This window comes from Ranitomeya variabilis, chromosome 2 (assembly GCF_051348905.1).
Source record: "Ranitomeya variabilis isolate aRanVar5 chromosome 2, aRanVar5.hap1, whole genome shotgun sequence".
Classification (NCBI taxonomy): Eukaryota; Metazoa; Chordata; class Amphibia; order Anura; family Dendrobatidae; genus Ranitomeya; species Ranitomeya variabilis.
In genome coordinates this window covers 349,274,031-349,294,777 of record NC_135233.1, presented here as the reverse complement: position 1 = coordinate 349,294,777, position 20,747 = coordinate 349,274,031, and the positions used below count along the sequence as shown (strand labels likewise).

General features: G+C 46.5%; 2 protein-coding genes across 6 annotated transcripts in view; one reads left to right on the top strand and one right to left on the bottom strand.

Moving 5' to 3' along the window:
* ZC3H4 (zinc finger CCCH-type containing 4) overlaps positions 1 to 11,287 on the bottom strand; it is a 28,657-nt gene extending 17,370 nt beyond the window's left edge. Inside the window, exon 1 of one of the 4 annotated variants that reach the window (XM_077285517.1) lies at positions 10,858 to 11,287. In XM_077285517.1, coding sequence (XP_077141632.1) covers positions 10,858 to 10,955 — 98 coding nt within the window. In that variant the 5' untranslated portion in view covers positions 10,956 to 11,287. Of the gene's footprint in view, positions 1 to 875; positions 1,220 to 10,857 lie in introns of those variants that run through there. The other 3 variants (XM_077285516.1, XM_077285518.1, XM_077285519.1) reach the window with 3 other exon arrangements.
* Positions 11,288 to 14,287: 3,000 nt separating this feature from the next.
* The window catches only part of SAE1 (SUMO1 activating enzyme subunit 1), a 30,135-nt gene continuing 23,675 nt past the window's right edge, over positions 14,288 to 20,747 (top strand). The window contains exons 1-2 of one of the 2 annotated variants that reach the window (XM_077285514.1): positions 14,288 to 14,524; positions 16,261 to 16,372. In XM_077285514.1, the coding sequence (XP_077141629.1) occupies positions 14,433 to 14,524; positions 16,261 to 16,372 (204 nt within the window). In that variant the 5' untranslated portion in view covers positions 14,288 to 14,432. Of the gene's footprint in view, positions 14,660 to 16,260; positions 16,373 to 20,747 lie in introns of both variants that reach the window. The other variant, XM_077285515.1, reaches the window with a different exon arrangement.

Genomic DNA, 20,747 nt, shown 5'->3' with positions numbered 1-20,747 from the left:
ACATTTACCAACCTAACAACAGACTTTCTTTTGGCCTCCGTTGAAGCCCTATGAATGCACAAATTACACAGCCGGGCCTTTTACTGGCATACCTGCTAAACATAAGGCTGACACCAAGGTTTACATTCCCCAAAAAATACTCAGAAAAACCTTGAATGCACAACTATAAGACTAATTACTTGCAAACTATGTGCGGCAGCTCTTCAGTTGTTGCAAAACTACAACTCTCAACACCACCGTGGCTGATGAGGGTTATATTTTTAATTTTTGCAACAGTCAATTCTAAATGCTTTTTCGCCGACGTTACATCCTCAATTATTTTTTATTTGTGCCTCGGCAGCTGAAGGCTCAGGCTAGTTTAATCGAAGTGGCGGATGGCTGCCGCACTCCAAGTTGATTACATTTCGAAAAAGGGAGGGAGGGGTTCTCGAGACAGCCTCCGGCACACACATGGTTAATGCAGGGAGTCTTGTGACAAGTTGCAGCAAACATTTCCTAGCCCCCCCCCCCCTTACATGTAACTAAAGATATAAGATAGAGAAGATCAAGACTTGCACTGATGGGGGTCATACTATAAATGACTGAGCCCCCCACAACCAGGGGACTCCCTCTGAGGGGTCCTGTGGAGGTCTATTTAGAGGCATTCTATATATAGCCTCGCCATACGCCTGGTCCTAAGAAATACTTTTCTTTTTTTTTTTTTTTGGGTGCAGATTTACAGGCTGCAATCTGTCCCCGAAGTGCTGCATGCAATAGTGAAGGCGACATGTCACTGCGTAGGTGCTTAGCATGGATGGCGACGTTGGGAGCTTCGCACAGACGTGTTGCTGCTGACAAAAGACATTTCAGTTTCGGGGGGGGGGAGACATACTCACATCCTCAGTGTCACAGTAATAACATAAGGGGTTTAGCAACTTCTTGATTTTCCAGTTATGGGGGGGAGAAGGAGAAAAACATGGGGGGGTGTAATTACACCAGATTCAGGACGGCAATGGTTAACATAAAAAAAAAAAAAGGCGGAAAGTGGGGTGATCAGTGCAGGAGCTACAGGATTGGGCAATCACGGGGTTAGATATCTGGGGCTTGTTTCTTGGTTCTTAGATTTGAAGGAGGAGGGGAAAAATGGCAAAAAATAAATAAATATATAAAATAAAGCAATGCTGCAGGTCGGAAGGAGGGATTAAAGAGAAGAAAGGAGAAGCTGGTTCAAAGGTCGTCTGGCGTGGGGCGAGGCTTCACATCTGCAAACACTAGTCATTAAAATGGAGGGTGGGCGGAGGAGGAGGAGGCTCATCATCCTGGATGCTATGCAGAACTAACCTCATGCTAAACAGCTGACAGCCAGGGACTGTGCTGGGAGCCCTGGGAGGTGGCAAGCTCTGTGGACAGAGGAAGCCCATCCCCCCACAGGCTGCCATTTTACAAGCACAGAAGTCAGCAGAACTGGATTAACCCCTCCTGAGCTGCAGCGATGGCGGAAGACAACTCCTAGCATGTTTGCTGGCTACAGATGGTGCCCCTAGCTCTACGACCACTTCACCTACAATGCACAGAGGTCACAGCTATTCCTCCCTGCAGGAAATAATATTATTGTTCCTAACAATGCAACAATGAAAACACATTCAATATTTCCCATCCGATCCATCAACGAGACGACTAAACGACTGCGCTGCCAGAAGACCGGGAGAATGAGGAGCGCAGACCCTACAACACAAGGCGCCCAGACACAACGTCCTATATAGCAGACAGTCCGCCATGCCCGGCCACAACGTCCCATAGAGCAGACAGTCCGCCATGCCCGGCCACAATGTCCCATATAGCAGACAGTCCGCCGTGCCCGGCCACAACGTCCCATAGAGCAGACAGTCCGCCATGCCCGGCCACAACGTCCCATAGAGCAGACAGTCCGCCATGCCCGGCCACAACGTCCCATAGAGCAGACAGTCCGCCGTGCCTGGCCACAACGTCCCATATAGCAGACAGTCCGCCGTGCCCGGCCACAACGTCCCATAGAGCAGACAGTCCGCCGTGCCCGGCCACAACGTCCCATATAGCAGACAGTCCGCCATGCCCGGCCACAACGTCCCATAGAGCAGACAGTCCGCCGTGCCCGGCCACAACGTCCCATAGAGCAGACAGTCCGCCATGCCTGGCCACAACGTCCCATAGAGCAGACAGTCCGCCGTGCCCGGCCACAACGTCCCATAGAGCAGACAGTCCGCCATGCCTGGCCACAACGTCCCATAGAGCAGACAGTCCGCCATGCCCGGCCACAACGTCCCATATAGCAGACAGTCCGCCATGCCCGGCCACAACGTCCCATAGAGCAGACAGTCCGCCGTGCCCGGCCACAACGTCCCATATAGCAGACAGTCCGCCGTGCCCGGCCACAACGTCCCATAGAGCAGACAGTCCGCCATGCCTGGCCACAACGTCCCATAGAGCAGACAGTCCGCCGTGCCCGGCCACAACGTCCCATATAGAAGACAGTCCGCCATGCCTGGCCACAATGTCCCATAGAGCAGACAGTCCGCCATGCCTGGCCACAACGTCCCATAGAGCAGACAGTCCGCTGTGCCCGGCCACAACGTCCCATATAGAAGACAGTCCGCCGTGCCCGGCCACAACGTCCCATAGAGCAGACAGTCCGCCGTGCCCGGCCACAACGTCCCATAGAGCAGACAGTCCGCCATGCCCGGCCACAACGTCCCATATAGCAGACAGTCCGCCATGCCCGGCCACAACGTCCCATATAGCAGACAGTCCGCCATGCCCGGCCACAATGTCCCATAGAGCAGACAGTCCGCCATGCCCGGCCAAAACGTCCCATAGAGCAGACAGTCCGCCATGCCCGGCCAAAACGTCCCATAGAGCAGACAGTCCGCAGTGCCTGGCCACAACGTCCCATATAGCAGACAGTCCGCCATGCCCGGCCACAATGTCCCATAGAGCAGACAGTCCGCCATGCCTGGCCACAACATCCCATATAGCAGACAGTTCGCCATGTCAGGGTTCACACAGGGCACCTGTAAATTCTGTCCTCTATACTACGCTTTCTTTCGGGATCTACCCCTGGATTTGCCCTGTCAAAAATGCATTAAAACCACATGCAGTTATATCTCCAATTGTAATGGGTTGTTACTTTCTTAGGCTGGTTTCACACTTGCGTTTTGATCTGCAGCGTTTTTTTTAAAAAAAAAAACGCATGTGGTGAAAAAACGCATGTAAACGCGTGCAAACGCTGCGTTTTTTAGACGCATGCGTTTTTGCATGCAGAAAAAAACGCGGCGTTTTGACACGTTTACATGCGTTTTTTCCTGCGTTTGCGTTTTTGAAACGCATGCTGAGAAGTGTGTGACAGCTGCCAATCATCAAAATCAACTAGAAAACCCACTATAAACAGAAATAGCTAGGGTTAGGATCCCTAGTAACCCTAGGGATCCTAACCCTAGGGACCCTAACCCTAAGGGTTAGGATCCTAACCCTAACGGTTAGGGTTAGGATCCCTAGGGTTAGGGTTAGGATCCCTAGGGTTACTAGGGATCCTAACCCTAACCGTAACCCTAGGGATCCTAACCCTAAGGGTTAGGATCCTAACCCTAAGGGCTAGGGTTAGGGTCCCTAGGGTTAGGGTAAGTGTTAGGATCCCTAGGGTTACTAGGGATCCTAACCTTAGGGTTAGGTTTAGGGTTTTCTTGTTTTTTCTTGTGTTCTCTTGTGTTTTTCTATAGAAACGCATGTGCTTAAAAACGCATGCGTTTACATAGACAGCAATACATTTTTTTGCCGCGAATAAACGCATGCGTTTTTTTGCGGCAAAAAAACGCCGCTAGAAATTACTACAGGTTGCATTTCTGCAAACAAACGCACACATAAAAAAACGCATGCGTTGCAAAACGCGTCAAAACGCATGCAAAAAAAGCATGCGTTTTTAATGTTAAGTATAGAAAAAAAAAACGCATGTGTTTTTTAGCGCTAAAACGCAGCGGCCAAAAACGCAAGTGTGAAACCAGCCTTATTCACGAGATTAATCTGCTAAAATTTTTGCTGTGGGTAAAAAAAAACTCACATCAACATAACCTTAATAAGGCTGCCAGGGCAAACTCTCCTTTCCAATCAGATACTGGGGTGGCAGAGATGTTTGTGCACTTAAGGGTACCGTCACACAGTGCCATTTTCATCGCTACGACGGCACGATTCGTGACGTTGCAGCGTCGTATAAGTATCGCTCCAGCGTCGTATACTGCGGTCACACGTTGCAATACACGGCGCTGGAGCGATAATTTCATGACGTATTTGCGATGTAGAAGCCATTGGTTACTGTGCGCACATCGTATACAACCTGTGTCACACAATGCAATCATGCCGCCACAGCGGGACACTAGACGACGAAAGAAAGTTTCAAACGATCTGCTACGACGTACGATTCTCAGCAGGGATCCGGATCGCAGTAGCGTGTCATACACAGCGATATCGTAAATGCATCGCTGGAACGTCACGAATCGTGCCGTTGTAGCGATCAAAATTGTACTGTGTAACGGTACCCTAAGGGCTGAACAGATACTGAGGTCATGTCTGACACCCAGCAGGTATTGTGCCCTGGTCCGATAGTCGTCAGCAAGACCCGCTGGGCATCAGACAGTTGCACATTGGGTGGCACATAGCTACCGTTACCTGACGCCCAGCAAGTATTGTGCGTGGGGTTGGGGGAATCATGTTGATTACTGTCAGACCGGTATATGATACCTGTTGGACAGGTAGCCGGGCTACTGTACTGCCCTGGCATCAGTGTCCTCCACTCCTAGTAAAGAAAAAAAACAAACTGTCCCAAATTGCCCCTTGTGAGCCGGGCCTCATCACAAGCCACCTGGTGACTGGTTAGATCACTTTGGAACACACATGAGGCAGCTGTCGCACAAACAACGATATACAGGTGCTTCTCACAGAATTAGAATATCATCAAAAAGTTAATTTATTTCAGTTCTTCAATACAAAAAGTGAAACTCATTATATAGAGTCATTACAAACAGAGTGATCTATTTCAAATGTTTATTTCTGTTAATGTTGATGATTATGGCTTACAGTCAATGAAAACCCAAAAGTCATTATCTCAGTAAATTAGAATAGAAGAGAAGCAGCGCTCTAAAAAGAACCAAAACAATGAAGCAGTGCTTGATCATGGTGTTGTCAAAGACCAGCCACACACCAGGCTCGGCTCTCTCCAGCGACATCATACAGAATGGATGTAGCGAAAGTTCGTATGATCGAGCATTCAGCCCTGATTCTCAGGACTGGTTCTCGGAAAGTTGTCCCCTATCCTATGAATGGAGGATAACTTCCAAACTTAAGAACAGAACTATCCAGGCTGTTCTACACTATGCTGGTGATATGGATGAGATGACCGAGGAGCCAAGGTAAACTGCTGCCATGCACCAACTCAAAACATTTTCAACTTTTACTAAACAAGTCAACGCCAAGACAAATAAGGGGGCTGACCCCATATCCCCCCAAACACACTCAACTGTTTGTTTTCTAGGGACTGGTAGATAAGGGACCACTGGACATGACTGCAGCTTATCTCTCAGATAACAAATAAGGAGGCATAAATCAACATTTCTGTAGAGCAGAGGTGAGGAATCATTTTTCTAAAGATTGACAATCCATTTGGAGATTTATACAACCCTTCCAGGCAGTACAAATTGCACGCCAACTCTGCCCACACAGTACATACTGGCACTGGGGTCTGGACCTAACCGTTCATTGCAAGCACCAAGGCGTTCAGCAGTGAATATTATGTGCACTTACAGAGCAAGAAGAAATCAGTGGGCCGGCAGACATCAAAATACAGCTGCCGGCCCAAACACTGTGGTCTCCGGAAATCTGCCCCAGGGGGCGGATAAAAGGTCATCGAGGGCCATCCCTACCCCTGCTGTAGGAGATAACTTTTTAAATCGGTGGGGTCCGACTGCTGGCAACTGCACCAATTAGAAGAGCGGGGAAGGTTTATTTGTTGGAACCACATTTAGGCTAGGTTCACATTGCGTTAATTAGTGTCCGCTAGCGGACTCCGTTACATGGCGCAATTGTCGCAATTAACGCTATGTAACGGGTCCGTTAGCGCACCCATTGACCGCAATGTGCTAACGGGTCGCTAACGCATCGCTGACGCATGCCATTTTTGGCATGCACTAGCGATGTCCTGTTATTTTCGAACGGACCTCGAACGCTGCTTGCAGTGTCCGAGGTCCGTTCCTCGCTAGCGCAGATCGGGCATCTGCGCTAGCGGGATCGCCAAACACGATCCTTTTTGGGACATTGCGTTAGCGCAATCCGCTAGCGTATGCGCTAAACGGAGTGCCCTAACGCAATGTGAACCTTAGAGTAGAGCGACAGTGCACACGCCCGACCAATGCTCCATTCACTGCCTATAGGGATGCTGGGCGCTGCCCCATACAGAAAGAATGGAGCGCCGGTTGGGAGTCCGACTTGTCACTCAGTCTCTAACGGAGATAAAAATTCCCCTGCAGGGATAAAGCACTCCCAATCTACTGATACAGGTCTCAGTGGTCAGACCCCCAACCATTAGCAAGTGACTTCTTTGAACTGGACAAATCCTTTAGCCCCTAATATGCCTGTCATATAGCTCGCCATACACAAGATGGCCATCAGTCTAATGATCGCTGGGCCGAGAATCATCTCCCCCCACCCATGCACAGGAGCACTGGGCTGTTCTTGACCTCGGACTGTGGCACTTTCATAGAGAACATATCTCCGAGCCAAACATAAGGATTGGAAGCTGAAGTTCAGGAGGCTGGGTCCTTCTCTGTTGGTGGATAGTCGGGAGTCCTCGAAATATCTTAGATAATTTTTGAGTTTGGCCGACTTTAGTCTAATGTGTATGGGGGTCTTGAAATTACAGCTGGACAGATCACAAAAGCCAGGCAGCGATATGTGACAAAGCGTCCTTCCTTTCTACAGCGCAGTCCTAAAGCTCAGAGCCACGTCCAGTCCAGAATCCGATGAAAACCCCTTTCTCCAAACATGACACCCTCCTGATTATTCTCACTCCTTCCTGCTGCGGCCTGGCCGCCTCCAATGACAAAGCCCTCCTGTTCTCTTACACCAGGCCTCAGCATTGCACTGCTATTACATCACATAGCAGGCCACTGCTCCTGAGGCCCCAGGGGTGAAATCAGCCAAGCAAAAGCCTCTGACACAAACCTAAACCGGAGACTCTGCCGCACAATAACGACCAGGCTCACCTGGAAAAGCTGGAGACGGGGCTATGAAGGCAGACATTCCCAGCTTTCCCAGGAACAGATAAACCTAGGAAGCAAATGTGCCAACACCCTGCGCCACATGCTGCCCACTGCTTCTCCAAGGATCATTACTGTAGATGGGTGACTCCTGGGCACATAATGCTAGTGACCCTGCCATGGTGGGCACTGACAATCCAGGTAATGATCTGCAGCTATTTTAGTGATCACACTGCTAGAAATCGCCTGCCGCTCTATATAAAGGGCATGGACACATGGCCATATAGGGGTCTGAGCGTGCCAAGAGGATGTAATCCATCCCGGAGTCATCCCCACCACATATTCCTCCGTCAGCAAGGAATCAGGACAGTAGAGGGTTACATATCTGCCAGATAATGCAATGTATACACCACGAGTATGTAGCCGAGCAATAACGACTGCCAAACACATTAATGCCACAGGAGGAAGGTAGCGGGAACCCGACATGATGGAAATGGGCCTCTGATCTGCAGCCAGAAAGTTATAGACACGAGCAAATCGACAGATATTTTTGTGAGATTAGTTTCAGCAAAACTTGCATTTTACTCATTGAAATACATGGTGCTTATGAGTCCAATGGGCAATCCTACTAGTGACTGATAGCTATAGGAGTCTAGTGGGCTGTCCTAGTAGTGACTGACATCTGTAAGTCCAGTGGGTGGTCCCACTAGTGACTGATAGCTATAGGAGTCCAGTGGACGGTCCTACTAGTTACTGATAGTTATAGGAGTCCAGTGGGCAGTCCTAGTAGTGACTGACATCTGTAAGTCCAGTGGGTGGTCCTAATAATGACTGATAGCTATAGGAGTCCAGTGAGCAATCCTACTAGTGACTAATAGCTAAAGGAGTCCAGTGGGCAGTTCTACTAGTGACTGATGGCTATAGGAGTCCAGTGAGTGGTCCTACTAGTGACTGATAGCTATAGGAGTCCAGTGGGCAGTCCTACTAGCGATTGATAGCTATAGGAGTCCAGTGAGCAATCCTACTAGTGACTAATAGCTTTAGGAGTCCAGTGAGATGTTCTACTAGCGACTGATAGCTATAGGAGTCCAGTGAGCGGTCCTACAAGTGACTAATAGCTATAGGAGTCCAGTGAGCGGTCCTACTAGTGACTGATAGCTATAGGAGTCCAGTGAGCGGTCCTACTAGTGGCTGATAGCTATAGGAGTCCAGTGAGCAATCCTACTAGTGACTAATAGCTTTAGGAGTCCAGTGAGATGTTCTACTAGCGACTGATAGCTATAGGAGTCCAGTGAGCGGTCCTACAAGTGACTAATAGCTATAGGAGTCCAGTGAGCGGTCCTACTAGTGACTGATAGCTATAGGAGTCCAGTGAGTGGTCCTACTAGTGACTGAAAGCTATAGGAGTCCACTGTTTGACAGTCTTCCATGTTATCACTGTGCAGACAAAGCTGTCAATCACTAGTAGGCCCAGCCTCTGGACTCCTACATCTGCCAATCACTAGTAGGCCCAGCCTCTGGACTCCTACATCTGCCAATCACTAGTAGGCCCAGCCTCTGGACTCCTACATCTGTCAATCACTAGTAGGCCCAGCCTCTGGACTCCTACATCTGCCAATCACTAGTAGGCCCAGCCTCTGGACTCCTACATCTGCCAATCACTAGTAGGCCCAGCCTCTGGACTCCTACATCTGCCAATCACTAGTAGGCCCAGCCTCTGGACTCCTACATCTGCCAATCACTAGTAGGCCCAGCCTCTGGACTCCTACATCTGCCAATCACTAGTAGGCCCAGCCTCTGGACTCCTACATCTGTCAATCACTAGTAGGTCCAGCCTCTGGACTCCTACAGCTGTTAATCACTAGTAGGCCCAGCCTCTGGACTCCTACAGCTGTCAATCACTAGTAGGCCCAGCCTCTGGACTCCTACAGCTGTCAATCACTAGTAAGACCGGCAATGGACTCCTACAGCTGTCAATCACTACAAGGAATGCCTGCGAGACTCAATTGTATACAAACATCAGGTAATTCATTGTATAAAACACGAGTTATACTGAAATCTTTTCCTACAATGCTATATATCATTTTGCTCAGCTTTTCCCGCTCTATACCATGCTGTCCACAGACTGGACTTTAACAGTCACCCTCGTTTCATTTATATTTGAGAACTCCATACTTTGTAATATTTCATATCACAGATATCTGCTTCTTCCTCCTCTTGGATTGATTGTTCATTCCCAATTCAAGAGTACACTCTGTATTTGGTAAAACAGATTGTTACAGTACTGAGATAAAATATGGCAGTTGGTGCTGATAAGGTTCTATGAAGACGGAGGAGCTCTGCCTCTTAACTGCTCCCTCCCCACAGTCTACCAGTCACTGCTATCTCCCATCACATTAAAGTAAAGACTTTGAACTGATAATTTTGTGAATGACTGATCAGTCCAGAAGGAGACAGAAGCAGATTTTTCTGATAAGATCTATTACAAAGTTTATCTTCATGTGTAGTAATGATTTCTGAAATAAAAATTATGCGTTAAGGTTCCCTAACACATTACACTTTGGTCGCCCAAACATCTCATGTGTACGGGGGTCTCTCCTGACTGTGGGAAACAAGGATGGGGCATGTTGAATTTCAAAGCCTGATCCTTCTGTTCTCAGAAGACTACAGAGTAGGTGTTTCTGGCAGCGGCTTACTCTCCTCTCCCCAATGGGGAACACATGCCCAAATATAGATGGTTCAGGAGTATTAGCTGTCGGGACAAATGAGCGATTTGATTCATGCTCCCCTGGTCTGGCGTCCAGTCACCTCTGCACAAATCAAATTATTCATCTTTAGTCACACGGTCCCCTGATCTGAGCCGACCGGCCTCACATAAGGTGGTCAGATGAGGGGACCCTGCGATTGGGACGGATATTGAAAACACATCATAAAAAGTAACATTTAAAGGGCTTCTCCTCGCCCACAATGGCTGGATTCACAATCAGTAACACTAGAGGACCCCTTTAAAGCCCGGGAGGGTTGAAGGGGGGCACAAGGCGGCGGCTTTGGTTGCATGTCATAAAGCTGGGGGTCAAGTTCCGCCAAGTTGACTTTTCCCAAATCTCACCTGTATAAAATGCGACCAAAGTCTCCGGACTACACGGGCCAGTCTTAGCGGCTCGGACAGGAAGCGGAGATTGTGAAGACACGGAAGGGGGCCCATCTCCTGGAAAATAAGACCCCGCTCGCGCCACTCAAGATGGCCCGTGTAGCGCCTCCCGCAGATCATTCACAGCATTTTTTTTTGTACCAGCACAACATTGACAAAGAGAGTACAGGTTACAAGACTTAACCCCTTCACGACAAGGCAATAGAATAATGTAAAATTAAAGGGAGTGGGGGGGGGGGGGTAAGGGGTGGACTTGGGAGGGGGTGACTTAAAGGGGGTGTCCTCAGCCCCCTAGACATGACAGGTTATACTCAGACATTACTAGAGAGCAGTAGACTATAAAGATGTGTCGGGAAGGACACAGACATGACAGAATGGCACAGATTACCTGCTGGCAGGCAGCCCCCTCAGCCCAGCCCAGCCCCCCACACCTGCGGACACAAGGCTTACTCTAGACACACACACTGGCACGTTACTCGACCTTTCGGCGGGGAGGAAGAGGAGGTTGTGTTCACTTTCATGGTTTGATGTTGGGGAGGAGGATTCATGGACACTGGTGCCCTCCACGGCCATATTACACCATTAGACTATTGTCACTTGGCTACATCACATGAATCCACGTGTGGTTTGCACTGTTACACGGCGGTCAGGTGGGCTCACTGCGGCCCCTCTACAGACTGCGGCCTCGGGTGAGGTGGTGTTGGTATGAGGGGTGGGGAAGGAGGACAGATGGGGGGATTGGAAGGGGCTGCAAGTTCCCCGGGAGAAGGTGAATCCGTGTGTCGTGGCGCAGTGAGAAGACGACAGACTCAAGATGGCGACCGCGGAGAACTGAGAGGAGGAGGCTCTTGCCGGTGACGTCACAAAGCCAACCGAGGCCGCTCTCCGAACGTGACGCACGTTTCGGTTATTTCCGGAGAGTGGGGGCGGGGAGCGTCGTGATTGGTCAGAATGGGAAGGGAACCAATAGGAGAGCGCTGTAGGGCGGAGCCTAGGGAAAGGGGAAAGGGCGATTGGTGGAGTTGGGATGACGTCAGGACGCAAGGAATTCTGGGCGTTGTAGTTAGAAAAAAGTTTTGGTCGAGGAAGGTCATGTGTGACGGCGGGCTGAGGGCTCAGCAACGAACCTGTTGAACTAGTAGCTCAAAATGGTGGCGAGCGTGGCGTCTATTCGACTCAGAGCGGACAACTATCTAAAAGTACATGCCGAGGCCGCACATTAATGAGGCAGACGCATTGTTGTTCCCAAGGGTGTGTTCACACTGAGTTCTTATAAAAAACGCCTCAGAAACTAGAATGAAAAACGATCTCCACCTGTCCTGTGCAGCTTTATATAACAGCAGTGTATTATCAGCGACACTCCGGGTTTTCTGGGCTTGGGGGTCGCTCCATGTGACTGCAGACTTGTGACTCCTCACTGCGAGGATCATGTGACCACAAGACTGATCTGCATATTTGTGGCCACATTCCGACTAGACGTCCGGCCTCGCTCCATTCACTTGTACTATGTGAGGCCGCACACGTCTAGTCGGCAGGTGACCGCATGCGTGCAAAGCACATACTTGTGGCCACGTTCCCAGCATCGGAGAATCCACACAGTGTGAGGAGTCACAAGCCTGACAACCTCTTCAACTCCAGAGCAATTTTGTTTCTGCTCTTACAATTTTTTCTTCCGAGAACCATAGCATTAGTTTGTTTGTTTTTTCAAGCTGTATGAGGATTTTTCTTTTCAAAGGACAAGCTGTAATTTTGAATGTCACCATTCATTTTACCATAAAGTTTTGTTAACAAAAAAAAGGGAAAAAAAAATCCAATGTAGGTGAAATGGTGGAAAAATGGAAATCTTCCAGTGTTATTATTGGGTTATGTTATTATAGTGTTCACTGTGTAATGACAATGGTATTATGATGCAACGGGTTGGTGATACCCAACATAGGAGATATATATATATATATATATATATATATATATTAAAATATTTCAGTATTGCAGTTCATACAAAAAAATCTGACTATTTCCGTGAGAGTACAAAGATATATGCCCACTAGTGATGAGCGAGCGTGCTCAGCTAAGGTGTTATCTGAGCATGCTCAGGTCCTAATCGAGTATTTTCAGAGTGCTCGAGTCTCCACGGCTGCATGTCTCGTGGCTGTTCGACAGCTGTAACACATGCAGGGATTCCTGTTTGTTAGAATATCACTCCATGTCTTGTAGCTGTCAAACAGACGGGAAACATTCAGCCATGGAGACTCAAGCATTTTTTTTCAAGCACGCTGAAAATACTTGATTAGGACACGAGCATGCTCAGATAACACCTTATCACCAATGCTAACCAACCAATTCCCAGTGACTGTGTGGCGTAGAGGCGATGGGCGCTGTATTGCAATATGCCTCTTAAAGGCATTTTATGTTTCTGGAAAAATCCCTGTCCTGCAGCTGCAGTTTGTTTAAAAAAGAAGCAAAAAACACATTCTTTACTCACCCTCCCCAGGTCCAGCGCTAAGACTACATCACTGCTGCCAGTGTCTGTTCCTGTCTGCAGCTCTGACAATGCTGCAGTCAATCGGACATGGACAGAGATGATCGGCTGCAGGGGTGTCGACGGGACATTTGCACTGCAGGCAGTAACAGACACCTGGAGCAGTGTGGAGACTCAGTGCTGGACCCAATGAGGATGAGTAAAGCACACTTAGTTTATTTTTTTAAACTGCAGCTGTCCAAGCTTGATAGTGGCATATAAGTGGTTAAATAACACAACACCATCATAGGGATCAGATAGTAAAGCTGCGCCCAGTGTGAACAGCTGTCACCTTCTTTTCATCATCTCTGCTTGATGTCACTGAATAGGAATTTTAACTCTTTACTGTCAGTGGATAAAACCTCTCCTAGTCATGTGATTAGGACTCGTGCTGCACACAACTATGAATGTTCTTGTTTCAGTGACAGCAAGCAGAGATCTTAACAGCTGTGGGGAATGGATACATAAAGAACAGGATTGTAGAAACTTTCTGCTAACCATTTTCCTGCTAGAACCAGAACCCTTCATTAACCCCTTACATGGACGAGCCATCATTATATATGGACTGTGACGTACCTCCGGGTTTCACAAACGTCCGTGGGTGATAAATACAGAAGTGGTGCATATGTTTCTATTATACTTTTCCTCTGATTGTTCCTCTCCTGGTTTTGGCTACAAATACTGATGTAAAATCCTGGCCAAATACTGATCATGTGAACAAGGTGTAAGTATACAAGTTTGGTATCACTGTAACCGTACTGACCCGGAGAATTGTAACTTTTAACGGACAATGATCACCGTAAAAATAAATAAATAATGGCGGACTTGGGTTTTATTTCTTCCACCCTTCATCACGTATGGATTTTTTCCCCCATTTTTCAGTGAATGAGAGATTTCATCCAAAGCTAAAACTTGTCCTGGAAAAAAAAGGAAGAATAAAAAAGTTATGGCTCTTAGGAGAAGGGGAGAAAAAAAAACTACAGCACAGAAATTAGGTGCGTCTTGGAGTTTAAATGATGGAATTTACAGAAAATAAAAAACGTACTGAAATAAATAAATCCTCGGCACGCGATCAGCATTCCGAACTCCCACATTTATGGATAAATAGTCGGGAAATTCCAGATAGTCATATTGCATGCAGTACCCAGGGTTGCCGCCAGAGGGCGCAGTCAGGAACTTGATGCTAAGACTTGGACTAATGGAAAAGTAGCTCAGACACTTTTTTACTAATAAATAGTACAAGTTTTAGGTCTATAATGGAAAACATAAGTGGAGCTCCCCTTTAAGGCCACGCTTTTCAGCAGATTGGTCATCAACATCGCAATGACCCCATACACGGATCGACCACTCGAGAGTTCAATCAGAACGCGGCAACCAGTCACGTGACACAGAGAGGAAAAGGCGGGCGCTAGGGTTAGGTCACGTGTCCGGCTGGCGGGTAGTGACGTAACAGACCCCGCCCCCTTTTTTGTCGTCCATTCATTCGGTGTGTGTGGACCGGGAAAAGATGGTGGAAAAGGAGGAGGCGGTGATCAGTGAGGAGGAGGCCGCGCAGTATGACCGGCAGATCCGCCTCTGGGGGCTGGAGGCTCAGAGGAGGTGATTGTAATCTTGTATAGCAGGCACACGGGGGCTCATGCTGCGCTGCGTGTGATGGGCTGCAGCAGTGACCGATCGTCAGGTTGTACATGTGCTCACTGAGGAGGAGGCTGTGCTGCCGGGCTCCGATACTGGGTAACCTGTCTACCGCTTTTGTTGCCCATAGCAACCAATCACAGCGCAGCTTTCATCTTTCAAGAGCAAGATATAAAATGAAAGCTGTTCTCTGATTGGTTGTCAGGGTGATCTTGTTTTCTTTGTATTTTATTAAAGGGGTTATTTATTTTTTGACCTCCCCATTTTTAAATAAAGTGCACCCCCCCTTATAAAATAAAAAATAACCTCCCGTGAAGTCATTGGCTGCAACTAGGCTACAGTTTTTGCACTTTCTACAGATGACCCTCGTACATCCGAATTGTATGAAAAGCTGGTATTTAGGGGATTGGTTTCCTTTAAAGGGATTGTCTGGCCTTAGTGTAACTGCAGACTTGATTCCTCACAATGCGCACGCTGTCCGCTGTGAGGATTCTCTGGGGGTGCACACAAGGATGTGATGTGCCGACTAGACGTACGTAATATAGGTGAATTGAGCGACGTCTAGTCGGAATGTGGCCGGGAATAAGCAAATAGTATACTAGTGGTCATGTGACCTCCTGGTTCTGGAGAATCCTCCCAGCGGACAGTGTGCGTGATGGATGCTCAAGTCTGCAGTCACATAGAGGCCGGACAACCCCTTTAAGGTTTGCATTACATATGCCCGCCATAAAGGGGTTTCCATAAATTACCAGTTATCCCCAATCCGTGATGTATGGGATTACTTTCTGGTCACTGGGGGTCTGACTGCGGAGACCCCCACTAGTCCCAAGATCAGGGGTTGAGCATCTCTACTACATTCAGGATGTTACTGCCAGGTCCGGCTCTCGGGCTCCAGATCTCGGGATTATTGTGGGTCTCAGCGATCAGCGAGATTTCCCCGTAACCCAAGGATAAGGGGGTAACGTGGGATTTTGGGAAAGACCCTCCAGCTATGGGCAGGTGTAAATGTGCTTTATTACTTACATCATCGCCTCTTTGCATCTTACTTCTTGCTACTTCAGAGGTTCTTGGCCGCAATATTTCCTTTGTAATCAAAGATGGCCGACTCCTTGGATCTTTCGAGGCCAGCGTCCGGGAATTAAACCAGCACTGTGACTTATTCCATGTTGCTTGACATTAGAAATCCACTTTGTTCTCGGAGTACGGAGGGATTTTATTGTTTACAAGCTTGTTGCCTGGGTTACTGACCACTTCTGTGGTGTAGCAGCGGTGACTGAAACTAGGCAGCTCTTACAAGCTTTTTTTTTTTTCCCCAGTAGAGGCTGGAAGTGCTGCTCTTACACTGGCCAGCAGCTCCATCGCCCCCTGACCATATTGTGTAGCCGCTGCCTAAATCTGTCCTTTATCATTTCTGCCAAATTGGTAATATTGAAAAACGGCCCAAGGAGCAGTGAACGACGTATGTGACAACGGTGTGAACTCAGGGCATGGGACCATTAGATTGAAGATCATCATGTCTAAAAATGTGGAAGCCTCCTCGAAGCTTCACATGCTCCAAAAGAAATCCCCTTGTGGCGCCCACCTCCGAGATGAGGGGGAAGAGCTGGAGGGGAGCCAGGTTTACTAGTGGAGTATCCTATGTTTGGTATCCGGGGTCTGGATTCCTCAAACTAATCACCTTTTTTTTTTCTCCTCTGCAGACTTAGGACATCTAAGGTCCTCCTGGTCGGGCTTGGAGGACTGGGCGCTGAAGTGGCTAAGAACCTCATCTTGGCCGGAGTGAAGGGTCTGACCATGATGGATCATAAGGAGGTAAGTACCGAGTGATTTATTGTATACACATTTCCTTATATTCTCCTACCCTTTATGAGATCGGAAAGCTTTTGGGAAATTAAAACCTTACCAAATGTTCTGCCCTGGTGGCATCAGTCAAACTGTAGGAGGATTGATGTCAGTTCTGCTAATGCACAAAAATGTCTATTTTTTTATTTATTTTTTTTCTCCATTTTTTTTTTATTTATTTCTTTTTCACCCACTTTGACGCTGGCTGACAAGTGCACCTAGCAAGGCGTGCTGTGGCCAAAAGATTTACAGTAGAAATTGCCAGAAATCTTCCCTAAAGCCGGCATAGATTCTAGTTCAAAAACAGGCAAAAAATGCACCAAGTTTTGTAACCCCTTGACAACATCTAGTGTTCACGTGTTCTACTACATAGGCAGCATCAATAGTAAAAACTTGGTCACACAGGGTTAATAGCGGCGGTAACGGAGTGCGTAACCCGTGGAATAACGCGGTCCGTTACTGCTGGCATTAACCCTGTGTGAGCGGTGACTGACTGACTGGAGGGGAGTATGCGGGTGCCGGGCACTGACTGCAGGGGAGTAGGGAGGGACTAATCGGACTGTGCCCGTTGCTGATTGGTCGCGGCAGCCATGACAGGCAGCTGGCGAGTCCAATCAACGACGTGGGATTTCCATGACGGTAGCTTCCGACAGAAAGGCAGAAGCACCCCTTAGACAATTTTATATATATATATTATGCATAATTTGAATAATTGTCTGAGCTACTAAAATAAACTGTTTGAGCACCAAAATGGGGAAAAATTGAAACTCACGGTGTCTGCAAATTGAGATTCTGGTTTGGCTATTATCCTAAGTCATGTGACAAGGCTCGTTAAGGGGTCGACATTGACTGTTAGGATTGCTACCTCCAATAGGTGGCACTAGAGTTCTAGTCCTCTTCCTCTCTGAAGAGACAATTTGCAAGAACCTAGAATATAAGACATAATTTCAGTTGTTTCACACTTTTTTTGTTAAGTATATAATTCCACATGTGTTAATTCATAGTTTTGATGCCTTCAGTGTGAATGTACAATTTTCATAGTCATGAAAATACAGAAAAATCTTTAAATGAGAAGGTGTGTCCAAACTTTTGGTCTGTACTGTATGAAAAAGTAAGAAAAAAAAATAGGTATCACCATAACCCCACAGACCTGTAGTAAAAAGTCAACTTTCTAGTTTTTCCACAAAGTGAACGTCATAAGAACAAAACAAAACCCAAAGGACAATGGTGGAAATGATCATGGTGGTTTGGATTTTTTTGGGGGGAGGGAAGGAAGTGGGTAAAACCACATAGGTGGTTGAAAAAAACAAAAAAGTTATGGATCTTACAAAAAGTAAAAAAAAAAAAAAAATTGTCAACAACTCCCGAAGTGTTGAGATTCGTGCACCTCTTGGTAACTTTGGCAAGTTTTACAAGAGTGAGATTTTGTTATAGACTGAAACCCCATTTTTGATGTCTTCCTTTAGTTTAGGAAGATGCTGCTCCCATCCAAATATCTGCTTATTGCGAGTGTAGGTAATCTGACCATCCTTGTACAGTGGATGAAAAATGCCCAGTTTTTGGCTTGTAAAATAAAATCCCAAGAATAATTATTTCAGAACTGTTTCACCTCTAATTTCCCCTATAATCTGTCCCAAATGTATTCAATAATAAACTGAAATCTTTTCAGGTTAAAAAAGAAAAATAAAGAACTTAAAATAAAGTAGTTGCATAAATTTGCACATCCTTAAGCTAATACTTTGTTGAAGTTCCCTGTGAATTTCAGGCAGCTTTTAGTCTTTTTGGGTTGGGGTCTATCGGCACGGCACAGCTAGGACTGGTAATCTTTGCCCCCTCTTCCTTGCAGTTGTACATCTGTCAGATTGTGAGGGAATCTCCTGTGTACAGCGCCCTTTTCAGGTTACACACAGATTTTCTATTGGATTTTGGTCTGGGCTCTGGTTGGGCTATATCAAAACTGCAACCTTCTTCTGGTGAAGCCATTCTTGATTTGGAGGTCGCTTTGGGTCGTTGTAGTGCTAAATAGTGAAATTCATATTTAGCTTTTTAGCAGGCGACTGATGGTTTTGATGCAAAATTGACTATTTGGAACTGTTCACAATTCCTTCAACCTTGACTAAAGCTTCAGTTTTTTTCACCTGCTGAAAAGCAGCCCCAAAGCATAATACTGCCTCCACCATGCGTCACTGTGGGTATGGTATTCTCTTGGTGATGCACATTGTTGACTTTGCGCATACCTTTTGAAATTACGGTGAAAAAGTTCTACGTTGGACTCCAGACAATAATGCATTTTCCCACATGCTTGTGACAGATTTGATGTAGTTTTTGGCAAAACATAGCTGGGTTTGGATGTTTTTTTTTTTCTTGTAAGGAAAAGCTTCCACCTTGGTAAAATACCCAACAGGCCACATATATAAGGAATATGTGAGATTTTTGTGACATGTAGTACACAACCATTATTAGCCAGAAATTCCTGCAGCTCCTTTAATGTTGCTGTTAGGCCTCTTTGGCTGCCTCTCAAACCAATTTTCTTCATGTCTTTTCATCAATTTTTGAGGTATGTCCAGCTCTGGTAATGTCGCTGTTGTGCCATATTCAAGCCACTTCTTGATGAGTCTTCACAGTGCTCCATGGTATATCTAATGATTTGGAAACATTTTTGCATCCTTCTCTACACTGATAGCGTTTAGCAATGAGATCCCTTTGCTGTGTTGTAAGCTGTTTACAGATCATGCTGCTAAGAAAATGTCAGAACAATGAAACTTTTACATGGGATTAATCAGAAGCGCTGTGAGTGATGGCAGCCGTGTACTGACTACTATGTCGCATGAGGGCAAATGTGATTGGCTAATTCTGAACACAGACATCCCAAATTATAAGAGGGTGTTCACACTTGCACAACTAAATTTTTTTTTTTATTATGCTCCTCAAGGTGATTTCAGTTTTTCTCATTATTAGATTTGTACGGATTCCCCTCTCTGCAGTGCGAACATCCAGGTGTCACTGGCCAAGTCCTGGACATGGTGTGTTCTTTATCTCTGCCACAAGGGGGCCCTCTTAGCTTTTCAGTAACACTTGTCTTAGACCACAAGAGCCGCCATGGTTTGCTGGTACATAAAAATGTTATGGAATTGTCTGATCAGCAATTCTCAGAAATACTTTTATTAATGGTCTCCCTCCCAGTAGCAGATCCAAAATAGGGCAGGAAAGGAAATGTTACATTCCTTGTGGCTTCCTGCGCTCCTAGGATATTGTACCAGTCCCGTAGGCAAAAATTCCCTTAACTTTTCATTTCATTGATGCTTATTTTTTAAGCAATTTTATATAACCTGAATTCCTTGGAGAGGGTGTAGCGTCCCCTACGGGGAGCGTCCATTATTCTGCTACCTCTGCAAATGAAACTAGGTTCCCTATTTCTGCAAAATCTGCTCTCCAAATGGCGTGCCTTTCATGCTTAACCCATTCAGGGGAAATTGCTTAAAATACTGTGGAGGGGGGGGGGGAGGGAATCACTCCCCCCCCCCCCCCCCCTAATTACTTCTTGCGAGAATTAGAAAATTTGGGGCTAAAACCGCATTTTGAAGTGAAAAAATAATAATTTTTGCAGCCAATGTTAAGCATTTCTTTGAAGCGCCAGTGGTGTAAAAATGCTTACCACACTAAGTTGAAAATTTGGGGCTCAAGCTACAATTTAGTGGGGAATAAAACAAAACCTATTTCATTGCTAATTCTTCACGTTCTGCACAGGAATTGCAAACTCTTTGAGGTTTTGAATATTTTTAGGGGTGCAGTTGATAAAGATGGGTTTATTTATGGGTGGGGAGGACTTGTAAACCCCTTTTAAAATCACACGAGTACTGAATTTGCTCCAAAAAATAAATCAATTTTATACAATTTCCTTGAGAATGCAAGAATTGCTGCCAAATTTCCAACCGTCTAAAATCCTAACCAAATTTTAAAAACAATTTTTTTTTTTAAAGAACAATGATGCTGCTGTACAGTAGACTTGAGGGGAATGGTATTTATCAATCATTTTGCACGGTTGTAAATGAAAAGTTTGCATATTGCTTATTCTAATTTTTTTTCCCATATTAAACAATCACAAAACAGATTAACCTACAGTTAGCACTAACATAAAGGACAATGTATCATGAAAAAACAATGTCGGAATCCCCAGGATTAGTGGATCCTTTGCAGGGTTATTACCCCATATAGCGACCGATGTGGGATGCCCATTCACAAGCAATAAGGAAATGTGATCAGTAAAAATGTGATCGGTTCATGTTACTGGTCCTGATGTGCGCCCAGCGCTCCCGATCTGTCCGTCAGTATATTGACCGCAGGC